This window comes from Rhamphochromis longiceps, linkage group LG2 (assembly GCF_057381845.1).
Source record: "Rhamphochromis longiceps isolate RC_006_pf linkage group LG2, R_longiceps_female_GT1.1, whole genome shotgun sequence".
Lineage (NCBI taxonomy): Eukaryota > Metazoa > Chordata > Actinopteri > Cichliformes > Cichlidae > Rhamphochromis > Rhamphochromis longiceps.
In genome coordinates this window covers 38,797,722-38,822,028 of record NC_140558.1, presented here as the reverse complement: position 1 = coordinate 38,822,028, position 24,307 = coordinate 38,797,722, and the positions used below count along the sequence as shown (strand labels likewise).

The window sequence follows — 24,307 nt, the reverse complement described above, 5'->3', positions numbered from 1 at the left end:
TACACATAAAGTGCAAACATAATAGCAATTGTATAAACACACACACAAACACGCCTTTAAAGTTTAAAGGCGTGAAATTGGACGGTCTAGCCTTCTGATTAGCTAATCAGAAGGCTAGTTCTGATTAGCGTCACCGCTGTCTTGGTGGAGTTTAATAAACTCGGCCGTCTGCTTCTTGCTATCTAAAATATAACCAGACACTGGTGTAAATTCTCGACTGTCTCATACTTCTGTTTAATAAGTTTTCTGTTTGACGTTTAGTCAGCTGTGTGAAAACCAAGGAGGAACCCACCCGGGGGATTAATAAAGTTTTATTTTATCTAATCTAATAACTTTAATCTCAGCCAAACCGATTTACTCACGAACAAACAAAACACTGAAAAAAGCCCAACAATAACATTTTTAGGTTGTCTAAGTGACTTATATATTACGTTTAACCCGAGCAGCGAAACTCCGCGGTGATCTGAAAATGATGTGCCGGGAGTTGTGCCGTTCTCGGCCGCATCAGTAATCCTCGAGCTCCCGGCTAGCTGTCGAGCTGGTGGGTAGCAGACGCCTCTGAAAACGTCGAAGCACTTTTGCAAATATGGGATATCTTGATAAACCGAGCAGATATTTGATGTTTACACAACTACTTTCTCGCCTGAAAATATGTTAAAAGTTTATTTTGTGACCCAGAAAGATTAGTATGAGTAATTTTAAAACTTAGTAGCGGCCGCCATTGCTGGAAACTGGAGTTTGGCTGGGCCGCGCTATGAATTCTGGGATATGGTAGTAATTTGGACAGCCTTATAATCGCAGTATAATCGCAGCCTTTGCAGTTAGAAAATTGCACTTGATCATGTCGCGATATTATCGCAAATGCGATATATCGTTCAGCCCTAGTTACCAACACAATGAGCCAACCAACACAAAATTTCAGGATGGATGACACAGCTGATAGATGCCTAAGAAACACGCACGCACAAACACACTAAATCTTCTATGGGATTACCAAGACCTACTCATGTAAAGGTAAGCCCAGGCTATTTGTAGTACCAGCAGGATGATGATGACAACTTTCCAAGAGAGTCTCCTGCTCTAAGTGGACCATTTTGTCTTGCACAGAAAAAATAAACATCAACAAATGTAATCATTCTCACATCCACTATTTTTAATAATTATATACTGCTCATATCCTATAGTGTTGTGTTATTTTTCAGTCCTATAGGGTTAAGCTAAAAAAAAAAAAAAAAAAAGCAGAAAATATAAATATATACATTCTCTAGATTTCTAATTAAACCCCAAGAAGTACAGCCAAGTCGACCACACTTTAAACTATACAGTTTAGAAGACTTATTGAACCAAAACATTCTTGGTGCCAAGAGTGTGGAACTAATCTTCATGACTATTTGAGGAGTGACTATCCACATCCGCACCATTGATGTGCAGACATTGAAAGCAAAGAGCATGTGTTAGCTTTTTGAAGTCTATACATTTTGTTATTTTTCCTCCTTTGATAAGCAAAAATATGTTTATTATTAGATAAATTAATCCATGACTTTTTGTAATTTTTCTGTGGTGGAAGAGCCAAAATCCCTGAATATCTGACATTTACTTGTTGTGTAACATCTCTTGAACCCATTATTCATGCGTTTGGTCTTTGTTGCTGTGTGTAGGTCGAGAACCATGTTGAAATAAGCTCTGACATGTTGCCCAAAGACACAAAAACTTTCCATTCAAAGACTTTCAAGAGGGGACAATTTGGAAATTTGTCCGTAAGCTATCCCAGCTCACCAAAGCTGGTAGAGAATCTGTCTTTGTGGAGATGGAAATATTAGTGTTAGATAACATAAAATGAAGTACCAACGATATATAAACATACAAACTAACGCCTCATGAACTAAACTACCCTGGGGTTAGTCTAAGGTTAGTTATAGTCTACACAAATTAGCATGTTTTGCTATTCAAATCATTTGGTACGTGCATACATGAGTGTGGAAAATGTAACACATCCTCTCAATCATTTTAAGAGGTAAAAATCAAAAGATGGGGCACTTCTGCTACACAACCAGAGTTAAGTGTACAAATCCAAGAAGCTACACATCAAAATTGAGGGTGGTAAAAAAAAAAAAAAAAAAAAAAAAAAAAAAAAAAAAATTGAGGGTGGTTCATTTCCTCCTTTGGTTAAATCTAACCCAGTTCAGAAATACTTCTCATGCTTTTAATTCTGCTGCAGCATGTGTTAAGCCAGGATCCGGACAACCTTGCAGTGTTACTTGCAGCAGTGTGATCTCGCTTCATAATAGCAGGGTACTTTTCTCCTTTCTCACATTCTTGTGGAAATGACCATGTACATGAGCTAGATTCCTAGCATTATTTTATTATTGTCAGTCCTCCACTTTGACTGAAAGCTGAAGGACTTTTGCTGAAGACATGTTTTAACTCCTCATAAAGCCTAGGACACAAACGCATACCTCTAAACTTGGTAGAAATATTCATTAAAAGAAAAAAAAAAAACAACCAAAAAAACCCACCACAGAACTGAGGGCCAGACTGAAAACACTGAATGGAAAAATGAAAGAAAACAGGAAGAAGAACGGCACTAGAATGTGATCCATTTGTTGCCAGGAGTAAAACATGCCTACACCCAATCTGGGTATGTAGAAAATCCATTTTTACGCTAAAACAGTTTGGTTTTTTTTAAACAGGAAAAAAAAAAGGCTTGACTGCTCAGCCAGCCATAACAAACCATGCACTGATACAGGCAGATACAAACACAGTAAACATCCACGTCCAAATCTGGATGGCCCCACTGATAGACTTCAGCTTGTACATAGTGCAATCTCCAAAAGGCCAATGTGCATTTTGCTTAACAGAACAGTGGGCGACACATGGCTGCTGGTCCAACCAAAACTATAGTATCAGTGCATCTAAGCATTTAAGGAAAAACAGCTACACAGTCCTGAGAGAGCTCAGGGCTCAGCGTTTGACAGTGCAGCTTTATCTGAAATTCAGGTCAGACATTGTTATAGTTGCCCTCCCTGGAGCGCTAAGGGGGTTATGCCATATGTCAGCAAATAAGCATGAATGTGGGACAATGAATGTGGGAGAGGGAAGAGATCACTTAACATAAGATAAGATGAGTTTCAAGCAGGAAGCTACAAAACTGCTGATACACTATGAACCGCCTGATCCACGGGTGGAGAAAATAAATTGCCTGCTGGTTTCTGTACTGGGCATCAAATCAGCTCGCCGCTATTAGAAAATGCATGACCCGATCAGAAAAAGCTTCCTGACAAAGATCAACAGAAGACCACGTTTGACAGGATTCTCGGAGCGAAGAGCAACGACATCCAAACCAGTACTATTTTTACCAGTTACACAGAAGCTAGCTTAGTTTACAAAGAATTTAGAGGACGCCTATCTACTCCGATAAACTCACATAAAACCACTTTCCTGTACAACGTTATTAATTTGCGTGAAAGGTGACAATGCAGAAGTAGTGGCATATCAACCGGGTCTCAGGCTGCAAGACGTATAGTTGCAGCTTTAGCTGAACGTTAACTGCACGCATTTAACTTACAGCGAGTTAGAACAGTCCATTTGCTTCCCTTAAAAGTTATCAGCACAACCATCAGCCAACAAAATCAACCAAACGTGTAACTTTTAATGTGGGAAGAAGTTGCAGATATTTTCCGCGTCCATACTCGGCTCATAACCGGGCAGCGAGCTAACGTTACTAGCTAGAAAAGCTGACCGCTCAAACAACCCGGTCAGAGGCGGCAGTTGACTGCAAATGTTAGAAAGTGAGTGCAACACCTTAAGACACAAGCGGTTCACAAATAGACACAACTGCCAACATATTTCTTACCCATTTGGGCTCTCAAGCCCTTGAGAGTCGAAGCACCCTCCGCCATTTCTATGAAGTTTTCCTTCTGTCTGTTTTTTTTTTTTCTAAAGCAAAGGCGCGTAACCCAGCGCAGCCTGTAGGACTCGGACACCACGGGGACGTGGACATCAAAGATAGGGCGAACAAATCAGGATATCTCACTTTGAACAGAGTCGTAACAAAAAGTGACTTCCGATGTAGTCAGCGATATGCAAGTATCTTTACCACTCTACGTTATTCTACCTACAAGATAATGAATCTAGTCCTGTTGTCCACTTTGAATATCGTTATGGACCCTATAATATATTTGTTTTAACTCCAACTGCCCTCTTGGCCAAAAAAACCAAACTTTTTTTTTTAATGTCAATGAAACATTTTAGTGTCAGTGAGACGTTTTACCTGGATAAATGAAGGATATATAAAACTCACTTTGGCAAAAAAACTGATTACAGGTTCTACCCTGAGACAGGATTGTTGCTTGTGGTTCAGAATAACTTGATATAATTCATGACAGATAGTTTGGACATATCTTTCATAGATTATAGGCCAACACCTCATTTACAACCGTTTAAATACATACTCTAATGAATAATATCAAGTCAGTTTGAGTCAGAAACAACATTTCTGTTGCAAGATAAAAGCTGAAGTATACAGGTAAAAAGTCGCATTGAAGATAAAAAGGTATTTTTTAAGACAAATCCAGAGGACATCAGAGACTGCAACACATATAACATCACAGTTCTATCCACATCATTGAAATGGGGCAAACTGTTTACCAAACAAAGCTATTAGACGTATAAAGATAATTTAAAAAAAAACAGAGAGAGAAACATCGGAAATCACTTGTTGGCACAACAGAACCAACAAAAGAAGAAGGGACACGATATTAAAAATGCTCTGGTAAGGACAACCAATGAGATTGGACGGTAACTTTATAACGTTGATGGTTTTAGAGTTTATTTTAAAAAATAATATTTAGTGCCTCATCTTTTCACCAGACGATCGTGGTGTGGAGGCGGGGGCTGTGGGGCGCCAATACTTATAGATTACGTTTCCAATTACAGATGCGAGGACGTCACCTAGCGTTCGTATGGGTACTTGCTGCATGCTGATAAATGTAAAGTTTATCCACAAGAGCTGGTGAGAATTCCAAGGTATTCAGGTATTAGGTTTTAGAGGCAATAACTAAAATAGCGACCAATTGAATGAAAGAGAAAAAGTCCCCGTTAAGCATAGTTTGTTAATGATGTAGAATATTTTATCCAGATTTTGGAGTTTCTTGTTGTTTTCAGATTAGAAAAAAAAGACTTCAAACTTGACTGAAGTTGTGTTTACCATTTGCTTTTGAGATGGATTTGGAGAGTAGTGATGGAAAAGATTGAATACTCACCCAAACTAATGCTCCGAAGACTCTGAAGATCTAGAGATCTGGGAAGCTGGTAAGTTGGCAAACTTCTCCCAGTGAGCGAATAACACAATTTCTCAGGGCTCTCAGTTCTTTCACTTACCGTGAACACTGCATCCTCTGTCCTGGTCTGTCTCACATGCTTTAGCCAGAGGGCTGCTCATCATTTTACATGGTAAACAGGAAATAACACTGCACGTAGGGTGCCTTTGCAGTGACCTGGATATCTAACACTCAACTGAGAAATAAATACTTTTCTCACTGCGTTGTTACAGTACATGATCTATTAAATATATATATTCGACTGAAGACGAGAACCTCAGAAAAGTCGGTAATCTGGTATGATTTTATTCCCATTAATACATCAATGCATCATTTCACTCAAAAAATGTTCCTTTAATTAAATGTCATGCTTTTATGTCTCAATGGTAGGTGTTAGATTGACTGAATGATCTGGTGAGAGTCCTGCAAAAAAGAGCAGAAAGTCTCTACAACACTTGCCACCCTCTGGATCTTTAAGACATTATTGTTTTACCACAGCTCTGTGTATCCTCTTGACAACTTCAGAATTAGGCAAGAGTGCAGCAGCCTGGGCCAACTGGGGCAGCAATGTGTAGGTGGAGGTCCGCAGGTACTGAAAAAGTTCCTGGAAGCCTTGGATATGAGGGATGATCTGCGGTGGAACACCCAAAGACTGTGCCAATCTCCTTAGAGCTTTGATGTTGTCAGCAGAGTCAAGCAGGATAGACAAGTCCTGAACTGAGTCGTAGTCGAGCATCTCAATCCTCTGTCCTGCACAACATCAGCACAGTACAAGTAAAATCAGTGGCGTACCATACTGAACTCATCCTGTTAGAAAACTTTAAAAACTTTTTAAAAAGGACCCTTTTTCAAATACATATATACATCCCCCTCTTGACCCTGCAGCAGTCTTTAGCCTTCAAGCTCAGGTCCTGAGACCTGGGAGCTTGAGTGTCCTGTGCAGTATCTTTGCTGTTCCTAGGACTGTGTTCTTCTGGACAGAGATCTCAGTTGTTGTTCCCTGGATGTGCTAAAGCCACTTGCCTTGCTTGGGAGTCACTGCAACAAGTGCTCCGATTACCACTGGGGCCATTGTTGCCATCACCCTCCACATCTTCTCTGGATTGTCTCAGGGGTATCTTTACACAGCCTTCATCTGGAGTCTTGCCTGGTGTGATAGACCCTAGCCTTTTTGGATGTTTTGCTGAGAGCTTGTTCCTGTGCTGCCATGATTAGTGTCTCTATGCTGTCTTTCAGTCCAGCTTTGTCCAGTTACTGATACGATTTCTGGATGTCAGCCACTTCCTCTATCTGCCGGTGGTACGTACAGTGCAGGGCCCTGTCTTTCCACTATGGTTCTTCTCCTTTCTCTTCTGATTTCTCAGGTTTCTGCTGCCTGAGGTATTCACTAAGTATCCTGTTCGTTGTGGCCATCTTCCTGATGGACTCATGGATGTTTGTTGTCTGATCCTGGACAGTGGTTCTGACACTCACCAGTCCTCAGCAGCCTTCCTTTTGCTTAGAGACAATCCAGTACATAACAGCAGGGTGCAAGATGCTAACAGGCATGGCATTCATGGAACGCCATAACCAAGTGGCTGGCATAGTATACAGAAACATCTGTGCCGAGTATGGCCTTTAAGTCCCGAGGTCAAAATGGGACACACACCCTTGGGTGGTCACGAATGTCCAAGCTAAGATCCTGTGGGACTTCCAGATATAGATGGAGAAACTGGTGATGGCTAACTGTCCAGACACAGTAATGGTGGACAAACAGAGGAAGATGTCCACAGTAATAGATGTAGCTATACTGAATGATAGCAATATCAGGAAGAAGGAACACGAGAGGTTTAAAAAACCCTAAGAGCTGAGAGAAGAATTCAAGAAGATGTGGGGGGTGAAGTGGTAATCGGAGCACTCAGTGCAGTAACTGCTCCAGCAGATCCCAGGAACAACAGGGAATTAAAAAATAAACAAATAAAATAAAATATATAAAATATATATATGCAGCTGTAATGGCTGGTTTGGGACGTACATACCTTCAGCGATCTCCCATATGTCCTGCAATTGTCGTTCCATCTGATAGTGACATAATAAAAGCGACAGAGTAGAAAAGAAGTAATGTGATAGTCACCCAATTTATACATGTGTGAAATACATTGACATATAACTCTGTTTTATTACTGAAATGTTTTGAATGAATAAAAAAGGAGCATCAATCTTTGTTGTCATTATCAAGTAAGAAAAAAAATAAAGTGTTAGCCAGATGTTTGTGTTTTTCTGTTTTACATCATTATAAATTCAATCATTTGGATTGTGAGATTCTGAGTCAATATACTGAATTCAATCAAACTTTAATCTCAAAGTGATTAACTGACAGTGTCAGTCTTGATTACTGTATGTGTCATTATACTGTGTTTCTCTTGCATATATCATGCAGTGGTATTATACATACACAAAGCTGTGATTCTCTGTTAATGGGTCCTGATCTGCTCATTAACCTGCTATCATTACTATTTGGAATATTTTATTTTAAAGGCATTTTTTTTTTTAATCTTCTGGGAAATTGTTTGCAGTATCTTAGGCTTTGGTTCCAGAAAAGAAAAAAAGTCATTTCTGGTAAGTAATTTTCTGTGTCTTGTTCTTTATTTCTTGGAAGAAGAAAGAAGTCCCCGTGGCATAAATCTCAGTAAATCAGGAAACAAAACCAAAGTTTTCTTCATGGTTAGATAACACTTTGACTATCAAAAAACTAAACTAAACTAAACTAAACTAAACTAAAAAAAATGATTTTGTACATGAAATATACATAAAATATATAGTATATAACTTCCTACATTTCAAGTTCCTATAGTTTGGCATTGCTAAAGGTGGACTCTAGGTGTGATAGTGATGTAGCTATAGGTATAAACTGTACCTCCTGTGTGATGAGGCTTTGTTGTTCCTGTGTAATACTGTCTGTATTCTGACTGGAAGGCTTGATGTTGGTGGTGACATTAATCACAATAGAAGTAGGATGCACCCAATTCTCATGGCTCACGGAGTACAGACCTCTAGGTTTATAATAAACAATGACAACAATGATTATATCTGGACTGATACAGATAAATGAAAGGCATGGATGTTATAATATTCACAAAGCACCTTGTTGGATTTTCAGCTGAAACTATCTGTGAGGGCGCCTCTTCTGGCTGTGCTGCTCTGTCTGTATGGGTGAACAAAGGTGTGTGCTGAAGGTCGGCAGCAGATAATATTCCTTCAGGCTTGGAAGCGTATACAGGAACTTGCTCTAAAAATTGCAACAAGTGCATATGATCCCATGTTAGTTGAGTAAACAAGAGATAGGTGGGAGAAGTAGCAGAAACCCGAAACATGATCTGGCTTACTGAATTTTTCAGCAGTCAGGTGTAAACCCCAAAGAAGCAAAGCAAGAAGGAAAATCAAGGAAGCTGTTGCTGAAACAATCAGGACCACTGAAAACGTTTCTTCTTTGACTCCTTAGGGGGAAAAAAGGCAGTCAGGTAAAAGTGACTACAAGACTAATAAAAAAGTTATTCATGATATGAAGTAACTCACTCTTCTCTTCTGGGTCTCTGAAATGTTCTTTAGGTGAGTTGGTGGTGCTCTCTGTAAAAGAACCACAGATAACCTTTCCTTAACCATATCTCTGAACAATCACCACTCAACAAAACTGTTAACATATACTGCTATGCTGTCTGTTTCGGGACCTTACCTGCTTTAAAACCTTTCGATGTCAATAGCAAACACTCTGTATGGATTGTGTCATGACTATAACAAGGTAAGCACAGCAGCTCCACTTCCCCAGTCATGCTCCTGAGTTCATAATACCTGCACAAACAACCCAATGATATGCTTAACACAATATCTAATTTGACTTATGTTTATTTTGATACTGTGCGAATAATTCACCCCGGGAGGCAGTGTCCACACAGGCTGTCACTGGTAGGTGAGCATGCCGTCTCCTCAAGGCGGTTCAGCAGGCTGCACTGGGTGCATGTTCTGCAGGGAGTCACACCTGTTTCTGTACTGAACTTTCTTTCTTCACATGGAATACAGACGCCTTCCCCACCATCTCCAAAACCACAGTCCTGAAAATCACATGTGTTATAGACCTGGAGTGAAGTAGCACATCTAGAAAACAAGCAGTAGCTTAAACAGGAGTGTGTGTGCTACCTCTGAGAGCTCTTCTCCAGGCACACATGCAGGGCATGCAACACAAGTGCCGTTAGGGTGTAAGAACTCTGTCTGATCACAGATGGGCTCAGACTGCACGAGCCCACAGCAAACCTGAAGAAACACACATTTAAAATTGTGAGTAGTGAAAGAGCTTAGAGGCTTTACAAAAGTAACGGCATACTGTTAAAATACAGAAGGAAAATGTGAAGAAGTTAATATGTACTGTAAGCATTTTGCACTTGTTTTTCTATAAAACCTAGCACTTTCAGGACTAAATGACTCCACAGGTCCAGATGTCCCAATAAGCAAAAGAAATGGTCTTGAGAAACAAGTCTCCTTGTTTCTGGAGGACTTTTGGCAATAAGTGCTTTTCACTCATTTTGAGTCCAGCCCTTGTAGGATTTTGAGATTTTTTATAGGTTCATGGCTCCTTTTGGTTTTGATCATTGTTTCTCTTGAAACAATACAACAAAAGTCGTATTGTTTATATTTTTGTTGTTGCCAGTGAGTATCTTCTGTATCTGTTTGTATTTTGTCACATCCTATATCCAAGGTTTGGGTTGGGTCTCTTAAGCAGTATTTAGTCAATTCCCTTTTGTGTTTCCTCTCCTAGTCTAATCTGTTTTGTCCCTCAGTGTCTCATGTGTCAAGTATTAGTATTTTTGCACCAACCAGATGATTGCCAAAGAGCTGTTAATCAAAAACTTTGCAAATTTGAGGGACAGGACAAATGGAGGGCAAAAACAAAGAAGAAATGACAGGCCTTAAGAAAAACTACCTATAGAAACAATGTGGGATAATCTTGACAGAGAATGGAATAAAGATCAAGTACAATAAAAAGAGCTTCAAGCAGCCTGGAGAAGTATTCTTAAAGTCTACTAAAAGGGAATTACAAGAAAGCTTGAGAGTTCAGACTGTGCTGAAGAATAAAGCCAGTCATACAAAATATTGACTTTTAACCTCATTAGAATTCTATAAATTCGTTTCTTATCACAGAATATAGAAGGAGGATTAAAGTGTTAAAGTTGAGAAACCTCTTAAAGGAAAAATATCAGACTTACCAAGAGCAGAACAGCATAGAAACAAGCCTCAACCAGGCAAATGTCCATGATCTTCTCTGTTAAGCACCTTCCTGATACACAAAAATCTCAGCCATAAGAAGTATATGGTTTTCTGACTGTTAGAATCTAAAGTGCATAACTTACAATATAAGGACAATGTCACATGGTGATTTAAAAAACAGTCAACAATTATAAGATATAAAAACTTACTTCAAGTGATCAGTAAGGTTCAGGCTATATATCTCTGGTAGAATAATCACTTATTTAAAGATGGTATAAGCAAGGCTGTGGTCTGTCTCTCAGTAAGTTTCCCCTCAGCTCAGCATAGGATATGTTTGGAAAAGATGTTTGGGAATCCCCGTCATTTTACATCACTCGTGACGCAGGAGAGCTTCCAAACCTGACCAGTGAATAGAAGCCCCTCACCTGAACACCTGACGTCACATCTTGCCTTCTTAAATTCCCTCTGGGGAACCCACTTGGCTTGTCTGGAGGGTAAGAGGAGGGAGGGGAATTAAAATGAATGAATAAGACCTTTGTTAAGAGACATTTAAAAGAAAGGTATTGTTTTTGTTTGAAAGAGTTTCCAGGCTGGAATGAAATCTTGAATATTACTACCGCACCCATCGTGCAGAAGGTAAGACTTAGGTTGTGAATTATGCAAGGATTACTAATAAGTCATATCAAACTATGTAATAGTGATACAGTTTTTGACCACTTGGTGGCAGTATGAACACACACGCACACGCAATGCCATCAATTTAAAGTCCATTCTTGTTCAAGCAGTTTCACCGGCATGGCAGGATATTATGGAATAAAAAAAAATATGATCATTCATGGAAAAAAAGACAATATTGACATATACAGATTATTTAAATTGTTTAGGCTTAAAGGAAAGCTGTACTGTGAACTTCACGTGTGTCTGCCTGAGCACGTGTCACACAGAAAAGCTAATTAGGTTTGTTTGAAGAGTTATCACTAGAAGAGAATTGTAAAGTACACGTACAATAACATCAAACACGCATTTATGCACAGGCACACAGATACACACACGAACATACTCACATAATTAACCTGGAAATATTCTGGTTGTACAAGAAATTAAAAATGACAACAATATGTTTTGTGTCTATAAAACAAATCTCCTGCGTTAGAAACACAGTCTCCGTATCCATCAGAACAGTTCACAGAAATATTCACTCACATGTGGAAATCAGTTTATGAAGGAACCCTTAAAATAAAAGTATTATGTATTTAGACAGAAGGAATCTCCTCAGCACGTTCACACAAAACAAGAATGTTAAATGAAAACTGTTCCTGACTTTCTTTTTGACCTCTGAGTTTTGTCAGCATATCACTTAAACTCGGTGCTCATATCGAACAAAAGGGAAATAAATGTGCTTAGAAAAAACACTTATTTTGCACACGTTTCATGTGGGCATGGGTTTTAAATTGCTTTGTTTGGTAGTCATGTTTATTGCCTGCGATTAATGAGTAACTCGGCGAAATACGGGGAATTGGGTGTGGAGGTCTAATGGAGTCAAAAGTGACGTTGCCCAGCAGTCTGAGGGCTCTGCTTGCTTAAAACTAGTTCATCTTTAGGTTTCAACCACGTCAAGGAGCCCATGGTAAGTTTTCCGTCACACATGTATGTTTATTGGTAGGATTTGTTTTGTTTATTTTGGGAGGTTTTTTTTTTAAAGGTGAATGAATGAATGTTACTGTCGCCCTTCAGCAGATGACCACTTGACTCGCACAGAAACCGTTTTCGTCTGCTGCCATGAACTCAATCAAAAGTCTGTCTTCTCTGGCCATCTGTTTCTGTATATTTATGTCAGCTTGTCCTCTGGGTTCAAGTAAGAGAAAAAAAATATTCAAAATATTGTATATTGTGTCATAAAATAATATGTGTATAAACAAAATAATTAAAAAATGTATTTCGTCTTTTGGGAAAGTTGATATTTAAACTTAAATAAAAATGAACTGTGAGTGATTAGGGGGGGGGGGGGGGGGATTTAATTTACTATATATCTTCTGTATTCTGTCTTTTTATATTTTTTTTCCATCTCTGTAATTTCTTCCCATGTTTTAATCTCAGCAGCCTTTGCTAGTACCAGCCTGTGGGGTAAGAAGCTGGTGTTTCAAGTCCAACCGTGTTTGTGGCAGTTACACTCGGGGGTTCCGGTACCAGCCCTCAGGGAGCTCAGTGTGTGCATGAGTTTACGTCGCACCATTTCAGCAGACTGGACAGGTTTTGAATACAAAGCTCCAGGAAACAGAGAGACGGAGCTGGGTCTTGGAGGCAAAAATGGAAAACTATTCGTAAAGTTGTTCGGACATGAGTGGCAATATGAAAATAATCTTACAGTGAATGAGTGGCACTCTGTCTGTCTTACCTGGTCGGGGCAAGCTCAGCGACTAAGGATCTCCATCAACAGTACCTTTCTGATTGAAATATGTCTAACAACAAGCCAGCAACTGTCCAAAAACGGCACTCTCACTCTTGGTGTGTCTCATTATGTAAACGCAAATGGTGAAATCCAACCGGAGACTGGCACTAACTTGGTAGGTGAGATAGCTCTGTTTCGGATGTGGGCCAGAGAATGGAGCCTTGAAGAACTGAAAAACCTGAACTGTACAGATGGGGATTTGGTGAGCTGGGACCTAAAGCAGTGGACCTATAGCTGCCCCCCTGAGCCCAGCATCAACCTACACTGTGGTAAATACATTATGGGCTTTTATTTTTGCATTTCACAGTCATCTAGTTTGGACTATGCACAGTTTTCTAGCTAACAGGGAACTTCCCAGCAACATAAGCAAGCCTAAAATTCATATTCTGAAATATATTCTTATGAAACATGACTCACAAGTTTAAAGATAATGTTTTCTCAGTGTAACTTTCTTAAGATATTTTCAGTCTTCAGATGATAAAATATTTTTTGGGAAACTTTCCTCTGTGTGTTTTACATTATTTCATATGCAGCACTTTGAGCTGTTGTGTTGTGGAGATTTTGGAGCAAGACATTATGGGAAAATATATCAGTCTGCCCATCTGTAAACTCTTAGAGTGGTGTTCAGATAGCCTTGATGATGCATTCATGGTCCTCAGTCGGTTTTGGTGTCTTAGGCTGAAATGTCAAAGATGGCATTTATTTATTCTGGGACTTTTCACCTTACAAGATAAAAATTCCAGTTTTTCACCTGCTGGCCTGTTAAAGATTAGTCTCTGTGGAGTTTGTTTGTTTTCCTAAGCCTGCATGGGTTCTTTCCAGGTGCTCTGGCTTCCTCCCACATTCCAAAGACATGCATGTTGGGTTAATTTTAAAATGGCTATTGGTGAATGTGAGCTCAAATCTTTGTCCGTCGCTCTATGTTAGAGTTGTGATAGCATCGTGTGCAGGATGTACCTCCGCTCTCACTCAAAATCTGCTGGGCTAGGCTGGGTCCTTATAGCAAATATGAAAATGGGTGGATGATATTCCAAATGTTGGATATTTTAAATAAAGTTTAGTAAACAGAAAATTATCCACAAGGCATTGTGAGATTGCTCATGACAAAGTTAATAACAGTTTGAACTTATTAAAAATGTTTTTTCCTAAGATTCTGATATTGTTGAAATGTTTTGATAAGTCTTAAACTAACTTACATAACACTACATTAAAATTATGTATTATTTAAATGAGAGGGGGGATAATATTGCAGTTAGTAAACTATTTAAGATAATAACAGTTCATTTGTTCTTCTTTCTATATTTTTTTAGCATGGTCATTCTACACAGTCAAAATGGAGACGTGCATATTTAACACGTTAAACCCGGGAAATCTTTTGTTGTCACTGGAGGAAATCTCTAAAATCTGGGTAAGAAAAACTTGCCTGAATGCAAATACCCAGATTTGTCTATCACAGTAATTGACTGTCTCTGTCCTCTTTTACCAGTTGGAAAGCATTTTCCACAAAAACACATCTATCCATAGCATCTTAGTGTCATCCCCTTGGTAAGATGTTTTTTCAAAGCTAATCTTTCTCTCAGTACACCTAAAAACGCAGAACGCAAAACTACTAAATAAATAAATGACATACAAGTATCTCAAATTTGTGTTTGAGCATGGCCCTTTAGTTTAATAATAGAAATGCTTTCATTCTAAATGTTTGCTAATTATAACAGCTGTTCTTGACTCTCCTGTCTCTAATTTCTGTTCTCTCTGTTCCCATCCAGCAGTAGCTGCCCCATAGTTAATGATTCTGCTACTCTAGACAAAGACCAGGTACAATTTGATTTTCAGTGGAAAGAATCAGTAATGTTCTTCAAAAATAAACTAATTAATGAATAAATGAAAGTCTTTATTTTTCTAAGGAAGCAATCGTCCTACACAAACCCTGATATCTGTCATGAGACAAATAAGCAAATGAAACCACATAACTTTCCACTAAAGTTCTGAAAAATTTCTGTTATTTTCAGGAATTGGAACTGTTAATAAACACAATCTGTGACAGCTGGTAAGATTTAATAAAAACCTCGAAAAAACAAGAGAGAATCACAAATTACACGGCTGCAAACAAGCTCATGTATTTTGGATTTATTTCTAGCTTCAGCTGTGAAGTGCACATACATGTGAATCCTCCTGCTGATGTTGAAGTGGTTCAGACAGAGATTACAGCATTGCTTAGTTTGCGCTCCCCTTTAAACTTCCTTAATCTGTCAGTTCAGGGCAACGACATTGTTGTACTTCCTGTAGGTGAGTATACTCTGCATAGTTCGCTCACACACACATGCATGTAAAATAACCTTCTTTTGTACTTTAGTGCACTACTGGATTAGCCTAAAATATAATAATGTATGAACTTTCCACGTGTTTATATTTCACACCCACAGGCATAATTAGAACCAGTGCACATTCCTGCAATTCTAAATACATCTAATTGTACTTAAAGCTTTCTTTCTTTTTCCTTTCAGAGCAATTCTCCAATTCGACAGAACCTGCACCAACTGTCAGCTCCGGTATCGATACACCTGCCTGTAAAAATCTAACAATTAGAAGTGCATTGTCTAAATCGATTGCAGGAAATATGTTTTGTCATGTGAAGCAAAGTCTGCAAGACATTCCCCACAAGCTTTGTTATAAACATGTCACTTAAATTTGCAGAGACAACGCCAACTCTCAGTCCATCAGTTCATCCAACGACCAGAGAGCCTTTGCATGTCAATGACACTGCTGGTCAGTTCACTGCACGACTCACATAAATCACATTTATGAATTCGATTTGTTTCTTCAGTAAACAGGTTCAACTGTTTACTTTGTTATATCACAAAATGTCCATTCAAATAAATCACTGAATGAAATCAGATGATGGGCGATCTGCACAAGGACCCTGTTAAACAATAAAATGTTCACATCAATGTTCATGTAGATTCCCACAGATTAAATTCCTTTCTTTCAACAAAGTATTGAGAGAGTTTAAGAGGTGTTTTTTTAAAGTTTAGTTTCACAAGTAATCATAATAGTTACAGTTTTTCAAACACATTGTAGAATTAACTGTTTAACTGTTTTCCCTCCTGCTGTAGAACCAGATCAATTCTTTAGAGTTGATTTGTTCTTAAATATGACTGGAAACCCTTTGGATCCAAAGGATATCATTGAGAAATGGGTAAAACACTAATATAATTGCACTTGAAAGATACTTAGAAAAAAAAGCAAAACAGTTTAAACAAATTTCTTTTGTTTTTGGCAAAAGGTGAAAAAGCAGCTAGAGGTGAATAACACGATGAGTGTACTGAATCTTGACATAAAAGAGAATGCTGTCAGGTGGGTGGCAATAGAACTTCATTTTTATTGCACATTTTAGACCCTTTTAACATGTTTGCCATACAAATATGTCTGTCTAATATTTTATAGAAACATGGAGCATTATTTCAATTTAATGGTGAGTACGCGCTCAACTATAGAAGCAAGAGAGGGCCTATAAAGTAAAGTGGTGTATAATCCATTTTAATATTAGACAAGAACGACTCCATTTACGTTTAGCTGTCTCTGTTTCTTTCTTTAGATTTCTCAGGACCAACCAAAACAGTAAGTGACAATGAATATGGAAGAAAGAGATATATTTATGTCTGGTTTTCTGTAATACTGTAATTCAACTTCATTTATATTCAAATTCAGAAATACTTGTTAAAATCGGTGTCTCTAACTACTAACTGCATATTTCATTATCAGATATTACTGTGCCTTCCATGTTCAGGAATGCAACAAAAACACTGTGGCAGAAATTGAAATCCTAATTCAAGCTGCCTTGGTGTCAAAGTATCAAAATCACTCCATTATTATCCAAACTGTGGAAGTGATGATCAGACATATAGGTGAGCTATATTTCTGGTACAAACAAAAACCTAGGTAAGTTATGGAAGACTAACAGTATTTTTTTTTTCAGTGCCAAAAAACTGTTCAGAAGACACTAGCTTCACAATCTATGGAAAATACATATGGCCTGAAACATTTCCACAAAGAATCCAAGTAATGGGATGCATCACGCCAACATCAGAGAGAGCTTTCAGACTCTGGTAAGACATCATCATATTCCTAATCGGCAGATTTAATATTTGACCAGAGGCAATGACGCTTTAATAGCACTGTTTATCAGACTGTTAGACTGCTTTATTGCTATATAAGAGATTATTACACAATATCCCCCATATAATAACAAAGTAGGCTAATATTTGTTTATCAATGAGACAAGCTTTAGACAAGCTATGAAACATCAATTTATCTTGATAATGAAATATGGGGAAAAATAGGGTGTTATTTCTATTTTCTTTTAACTCGTTAAGATCTCTGTGATCTTTGTCAGAACTGCACACAGACAGTTCAGCAAGATGAGGAAAGCTTCTCATATAATGCCCTGTTCCAGCTACTCCACCCACACCATGTGCAATTCTGACCCCACAGACGTAAAACTGACGGATCCCTGCCAGCCCACAGCTCAATCTGAAAAAAAAAAATCAATTTCCTTTAAGTTGATTATTAGTGTAATGACAAACCTCAGTTTTTTATGCTTCAATGATTGCATTATCACGACACGGAAATGACTGTGTAATAGGGGTAATCAATTTTATGATCTCTTAGTGAAACATTAAGATTACGCTAACGTTTATTAAAATCATTATTGGCCCAGGACAGGGTTGTTTTTTCTTCTTCTTTCTTTTTTCTTCCAGAAGCCAAGATATAGATACAGTGCGACTTTGTGCAACAACTTCAATTAGATCAGACCATAAAGATGTTTGATGTTCTCTTTTTATTATTTCCTCCTCCCTTCAATTCTCTGGTCTGTTTAGTAAGTTAGACATTGAAACTGACACGACCAGATGGGCTGATCCTAACATGAAGAACTGCCACCAACATCTATCAATATCGGACCTTAACAATATCACTGTCACTCCTGGTAAGAGGATCGACGTGCAGTCTGTTTTTATTCCCATTTCTTCACAACTTCAACACAAGCCAAAAAACCCTCTGGTGTTAATGATTTCCAGGTAATGCGGCTGAGGTTGTGGTGGTGATTCAGGACCTTGTAGTTATTCAGTTAGGCAATAGCTCGGAGCTCTCGCCTTCTCACCTGGAATCTGTGGTGGAAAAGCTCAGTGAAGTAGTCGATGAAAGCATCGTTAACTCTGCGGTTGGATCCAACATCGTCACTATTGTTTCTGATATTCTGCTTTCCAACACTGATGTTACTCCGGTTTCAAACACGTAAGGAAAAATGAAAGTGTGACTCCTGCCCAAGTTTGATGAGCTGTGCATTTCTGAATCCAGTTCTTATTTACATGCTAATCTACATTTTTTTCTTCCTTGCAAAAAGTTTCCTCAATCTGACAGACAGGATGGCGGATAATATGATATTCCAAGGTGAATCTGCTAATTTAACCGCTCCCCCACTGGGATTTTCCATGATCAATGTGGATCCAGAGGAATTCAGTGGTCTCACCTTTGGTGCATCAATTGTTTCACCAACTAAGAGCCCTGAGGTGAGAGGTTGGAAATGCTCTAATGAAGAGGGAAGTGAATTTGACATATTAGAAATTTCCCTTAATTACAGAAGTTATAAAATATGTTAAAGTAAATGAAGTGCTATATTTGTATTAACTCAATGCGAAAAACAAAAACAGTTTCCACCTGACTGCTTATAGGATAGATTTAGTTGCAATAATGCCCTTGAAAACACAGGTGATTGTTCTGGCAAACAGATATTGTGGCCTCAAGCAGTCATGGCAGATTGGGTTTTAACAGGAAAAGCTCCATGATCCATACAGGCAGTTTTAAAGCAGTGTGCAGCAATGTGACCCTGTTTTATTTTTCTTTCTCAGATGTTTGTCGACCAGGGCTTTGTGAATAAACCACATCCCACAGCAAATGCAACAATCTCTTTGCCTTCTGCACTCAATGATTTTTTCCCTACTGGAGGGAGAAATACAACTCGTGTTCAGTTTCAGTTTTATGGAACACACGAGCTTTTTCAGGTACTGTATTCTTCCCGTGCTATTTGTTACATTGTTTGTTAATTGTTGTTCTTGTTATTCTTTCTTCCTCAAAAATCTACAGTTTATTAGGTGTAATATTTACAACTTCGACTTTGGAAAGGTTGCTTTGTTTTTGAAATCTCTATAAATCCATAAAGCTGGAGCGAGGAGAAAATAAACCTAGCGTTGCATAAAAACACATAACACAACCACTCACAACTGTAACTAACTAGAGAAAATCAAAAAAAATATATCTGGCTTACTGTAATAGGGTAAATTTGAGGTTTCACAGGGATATTAAGTGCCACATAACTTCTTGGCTGGATGCAGTGACCCCCTGTGGTGCCAGACAACCATTTTTTTCTTTACCATCACATAAGAGAGATAGCTAGATTCTGCTATCTTTGGATAGGGTCAGATTAGTTATTTCCCTTTTACACTTTTCATACTAACTTTATCCACGGGTTCTCGACTTGATGTTTACCCTACAAACACATTATCAGTTTAATCTACAGTATAGCTTATTTTGCAGGCTTAGCTTGATTCTACAGAACACTACCCCCCCCCCCCCCCCCCCCCCCTCCCACACACACACAAGTGGGAAGTGCAATCGGATGCAGTTTTACTGGTGCATGGTGGACCTGCATGGCTCTGTCATCCTGGGTAAAACTGGCATGATCTGGTTGGAACTGGAATCAAAATAACAGCAGTTCCTTTTACTGGACAGCAGGAAGGTGTTAAGTTGTGAAACCAGTTGAGTTCATACACATATTGTTAGAGTAAACCAGTTGAAAGCACATGATCTCAGTGGCAGAACTCTACATATTTCTATATTTACAAATTAAATTAAGAATTTAGTACATCTTCAATGGCCTTTACAAAACCATGGCCCCACTGTTGTTGCTTACTACGATTCATTAATCTGGTTGTTGATGTGCTGGCCATTTTATTTTAAATAGGACCTGGACATAAACAATGCGCAGAGCAACTGGACGTTGAACTCATATGTAGTATCTGCCAGCATCAATGACAGCAAAATCATGAACCTGGAAGATCGAGTAGTGGTGACCTTCAGTCATCAAATTCCTACAAAGGTGACAAACAAGTGCTGTTCAGTTTGTGAGTGATATGAAAGTGTATGGGACTCTAATATCATTCTACTTCTCGATATTTACAGCCACGGGACAAAGTACAATGCATGTTTTGGGATTTTTATAAGAATGGTGAGTCAAAAATTCTTTATTATTGGATTTAGTTGATTGACTGTAACTCCAAACCCCTAAATTTGATAAAGCTTTCAAAACTTTTGAAGCTGTGCATCTGTTGATAAAAAGATTTGTGTTTGTGTGCATGTGTGGGTGAATCTTTGCTGGTGTGTGTGTGTCAGGTGGGCGGGGTGGTTGGAACAGCAGCGGCTGTGAAACCGAGAGTATTTCTCCATATCAGACCAGTTGTCTCTGTGATCACCTCACACATTTTGCTGTGCTCCTGGTGAGTCATTGGTCTGTTTTTTGTTTTATAGATTTAACTAGAAAACAAACTCCTACAGGCGCCAACATACTGTGTGCAATCTGGTCAGTGCTGGCTGCATGGGTATTTTTCTGCCAGCAATGTGAGATAGTGGTATTAAAGTCACCATGTGTAAAAATAAAGTTGTTGTCATATTATTAGTTTTCCAATAGCTGTGAGAGGTAAAGCCCTGCTCTCCGTGCCTGTGTCTTCTTGATGCCACTGTAGGCGATGCCAGCGTTTAGGTTTTGTACTTTTTGTGTTTCAGAATGTCGAAAGAACTCCTTTCAGTAAGGTTAATGAACAGATTCTGACAGTGGTATCATATATTGGATGTGGTATATCCTCCATCTTTCTGGGCCTCACTCTACTCACCTACCTTATTTTTGAGTAAGTCACTGATACTGATGCTACAACTACTGACTTTGCATTGAAATAGATTTGAGCATATGAAAAGTCTATGGCCACCTACATTTGTGGTCAGAAGTTTCCATACACTGATCGTGGGCACAGATTTCATGGTATTTTGGGCCTTCTAATTATTTCTTTGAAGTGCTTTTTTTTCCAGGGTGAAATGATTGTACAGCGTACATCTTTGATGACTTTACAAAACAACACCAATGTGAGTGATTCTGAAGGTTCTACAATGTCAAATTCAAGACATATCAGCTTCTTGTTATTGATCATGATTGGCTGGTAGTTCTTAAACTTGTGGTGTACAGTCATTCCAAAGAAATCATTAAAAGCCCAGAAGTTACCCAAATTAACATAACAGTCGTGCTCATAATGAGTGTATGGAAATGTCTGTATATACTGAAATCATGTAGATAAGAAAATCTGTAGTACACAGTGATAATTTTGGAGTGACTTTTAAAGCATCAGTCTGCACTGTGGTCTCATTATCCATTTATTTACCACAGGAAGCTGCGACAAGATTACCCATCTAAGATACTCATCAACCTGTCATCTGCACTGCAGGGGCTGAGCATGCTCTTCCTTCTAAACACTTGGCTCTCATCTTTCTCCAATTATGCTCTTTGTATTGCTACTGCTGCAACGCTCCACTATTTCATGTTGGCCTCCTTCACGTGGATGGGCCTGGAAGCTGTGCACATGTATCTCGCATTGGTCAAAGTCTTCAACACATATATCCCCTCTTATATCCTCAAGTTCTGTATTATAGGATGGGGTAAGGAAACATTTCTATGTGCCCCTTTCTGTAGAAACAAAATTGCTCTGCCAGGTGGCTTTAACTGACACATTGGGTACATTAATGGATCGTGATTCTAATCTTAAATTAGATCAAAATAATAAAATGTGTTTATTGTGAAAGGAGTTACAGTTGTTGGAATTGTAGAGGACATATTAAAATAATTGGGATGGACAAACAGAATAAAGTTGAATTGTTTTCTCACAGGTATTCCTGCAGTAATAGTGAGCCTGGTGCTGGTCATAGATAAAGATGCCTACGGCAGTCTTGCTGATGAAGAAATTGAAATGGTCCTTGATTCCACTGAAGCATTGTAAATACTGCAGTTCCGCAATATTACTGATATGAATACTGGATTAGAAATGTAATTAGTCTAATAAACAAATCAAGAGAGTGCTAATTTGCACTGGTTAGTTTGTATGGATGAATGCAAAATATAAAAATAATGACGCTGCTGTGTCCAATTTATTATGTGCGTTTGAGTTGATGAACTAGTCGTCTCACAGTAGAAGCTTGGCTAAGTTAATGGCATTGATGGGATTGCTATAGCTCACTGTTTAAATTGCATTTTGACTTATCTAATTCTCCCTCTCTTCCTACAGCTGTTGGATACAGAATGACATTGTCTTCTTTGTGACAGTGGTGGCATTTATTGGTCTGACCTTGTTGTGCAACATGTCTGTCTTCATCATGGTTCTGATCCAAATTAAACGGATTGGGGCAAATAAGCTTGCCGCAAACAGCCAGGGCTCTGTGCTGGACTTGAAGGCGGTTGCCAGTCTCACGGTTCTGTTAGGCCTCACGTGGTCAATTGGCTTTTTTTCATTTGGGCCTGCCAGAGTAGTCCTGGTGTACCTGTTCGTTTTCCTCAACAGTTTGCAGGGTAAGACTGAGTTGTAGTTGCTATTAACTTGATACTAGCTGCACAAGTGTAACTAATTTCCATTGCTTCTGTAAGCATTTTTCCTAAATTCCAGTGATTTTATAATTTTGTTAGGGTTTTCTCATCTCACAAAGATTTTTCTTTTTAGAATTAGTACAAGTGTTAAGAAATCCTTAAGAGTGTTGTCAAGGCTAAGAGAAAAAGATGAACTAAAACACAAATTTATATCATTTTTAATGTCAAACTGAGTGCAATTGAACGTCACTGTTATTCTTCTTTTGTTTTGTTTTTTTCATCAAGGCTTCTTTGTGTTTTTGTTCCACTGCCTGATGAAGGAAAATGTGAGGAAACAGTGGAGAATCCACCTGTGCTGTGGACGTTTTAGACTCCGTGAATACTCAGGTAGCAGTTCATTTTGACATATAACAACACTGCAGCATAATAGCCACATGGTTGATAGGAAGCATTTTCAAGATGCAGTTTTTTGTATTTCTTGCCTTCCGTGTTCAGACTGGAGCCGCTCTGTGACAGTCGGTGACCGATGCAAAAAGAAGAATCTCGTTAACTCGGATTCGGTCACTTCTGGCAGCTCCCAGTAGGTTTCTGGCTCCTCAGCAGCAGCAGCAGTAAACCAACACCAGGGGGCATGAGTGGACATCTGGATGAATTCTTCAAAGTTTTCCGTTGTTGAATTACAAACAGAAAGCAAAAGGTTCAAAGACAAACTCCCCAGTGCAACTAATGTGCAGGGAAAGCTGAAATATGTCTCAGCTTCACGGAGAAAATGGGTCCAAAGCCATCACTTAAACTCGGTCATGAAAATTAAGCACTGCTTTGATGCAGAAAGTAAAAATCCATTAGAAATCAGTAAACGTGTAAAAGCCGTACAATTCATTTTAAAGGTTAAAATGATTCATTTTCACATCCATGCATTGTAGTGCTGTTTAAGAAATCTTTCTTTGTAACAAAGCAAAATGTAATGTTCTGCACACTCGATTATTATCCATTTAAATGTCATGCAAATATTGGAGCGTAAAAGTCGTTTTTAAGGTTAATTTCAATAGGATTGTAATGTAATAGGGATTTAGCTGACTTCTTAGAGTATATTTTCTGATATCCTATACAGGATTTGTCACGGCTTACCACTGTATAATGACAGTTTAGCTCTGTGCATGCAAGACGAGATTTAACCTATGACGTAATTTTATTCTTTAACTAAAATGAAATAAAACTGAGCACGTCTCCTTGTTTAAATAAATAGAAATGGCTATGATTTAGTTTAGCTTGTACACAGATTGTGTACATAGTTTAAACATTGCGTTCTGATGATAGTCTTGTGTTTCTCTGACAGTCGAAAATGCAGCACGAACTAAACTTACACAGATTTTGCTTTTATTTTTAGAGGGCAGAGAGCTCCATCTAAGTGATCTATGAAATTCACTGGTATGATTTGAAAAATGAATTAAAGTTAGATTTTTCTGCTGCCTGATGTGTTAACTGGGAAACCTAAAGCTCAGGTCACTTACAAGCTACAGTTAAACTCAAAACCCTTTTTGAAACTTGGACTGCATAATGTTTTAATAGCTTGTCGTTCAGGTTCTGAGGAAACCTGCTCGATAGCATTCTGTTCATAGCTCTGTG

General features: G+C 38.5%; 2 protein-coding genes and 1 pseudogene across 14 annotated transcripts in view; 1 reads left to right on the top strand and 2 right to left on the bottom strand.

Annotated features, from left to right (window-relative positions):
• The window catches only part of map7d3 (MAP7 domain containing 3), a 28,796-nt gene extending 24,805 nt beyond the window's left edge, over window positions 1-3,991 (bottom strand). For all 10 annotated transcript variants that reach the window (XM_085427914.1, XM_085427923.1, XM_085427940.1 and 7 more), the window contains exon 1: window positions 3,854-3,991. In XM_085427914.1, coding sequence (XP_085284040.1) covers window positions 3,854-3,899 — 46 coding nt within the window. In that variant the 5' untranslated portion in view covers window positions 3,900-3,991. The remainder of the gene's footprint in view (window positions 1-3,853) is intronic.
• Window positions 3,992-5,799: 1,808 nt separating this feature from the next.
• On the bottom strand, window positions 5,800-10,603 carry LOC146677912 (tumor necrosis factor receptor superfamily member EDAR-like; annotated as a pseudogene).
• Window positions 10,604-12,045: 1,442 nt separating this feature from the next.
• On the top strand, window positions 12,046-24,105 carry adgrg4a (adhesion G protein-coupled receptor G4a). 4 transcript variants are annotated; one of them, XM_085427889.1, is made up of 29 exons: window positions 12,046-12,183; window positions 12,291-12,411; window positions 12,657-13,274; window positions 14,316-14,413; window positions 14,492-14,550; window positions 14,772-14,820; window positions 15,015-15,052; window positions 15,143-15,291; window positions 15,510-15,554; window positions 15,700-15,771; window positions 16,119-16,201; window positions 16,289-16,359; window positions 16,450-16,477; window positions 16,601-16,623; window positions 16,768-16,910; window positions 16,982-17,111; window positions 17,883-17,989; window positions 18,081-18,297; window positions 18,407-18,572; window positions 18,912-19,064; window positions 20,024-20,158; window positions 20,242-20,287; window positions 20,452-20,555; window positions 20,842-20,963; window positions 21,494-21,762; window positions 21,991-22,096; window positions 22,386-22,666; window positions 22,967-23,068; window positions 23,177-24,105. In XM_085427889.1, exons 2-29 carry the CDS (start codon window positions 12,336-12,338, stop codon window positions 23,263-23,265), a joined length of 3,579 nt encoding a protein of 1,192 aa, XP_085284015.1. In that variant the 5' UTR covers window positions 12,046-12,183; window positions 12,291-12,335; the 3' UTR covers window positions 23,266-24,105. The 4 variants fall into 4 exon arrangements, with proteins under 4 accessions (XP_085284015.1, XP_085284001.1, XP_085283992.1 ...); XM_085427875.1 differs by having other exon boundaries at window positions 12,047-12,183; window positions 12,294-12,411; window positions 12,654-13,274; XM_085427866.1 differs by having other exon boundaries at window positions 12,047-12,183; window positions 12,654-13,274.
• The last annotated feature ends 202 nt before the right edge of the window (window positions 24,106-24,307 follow it).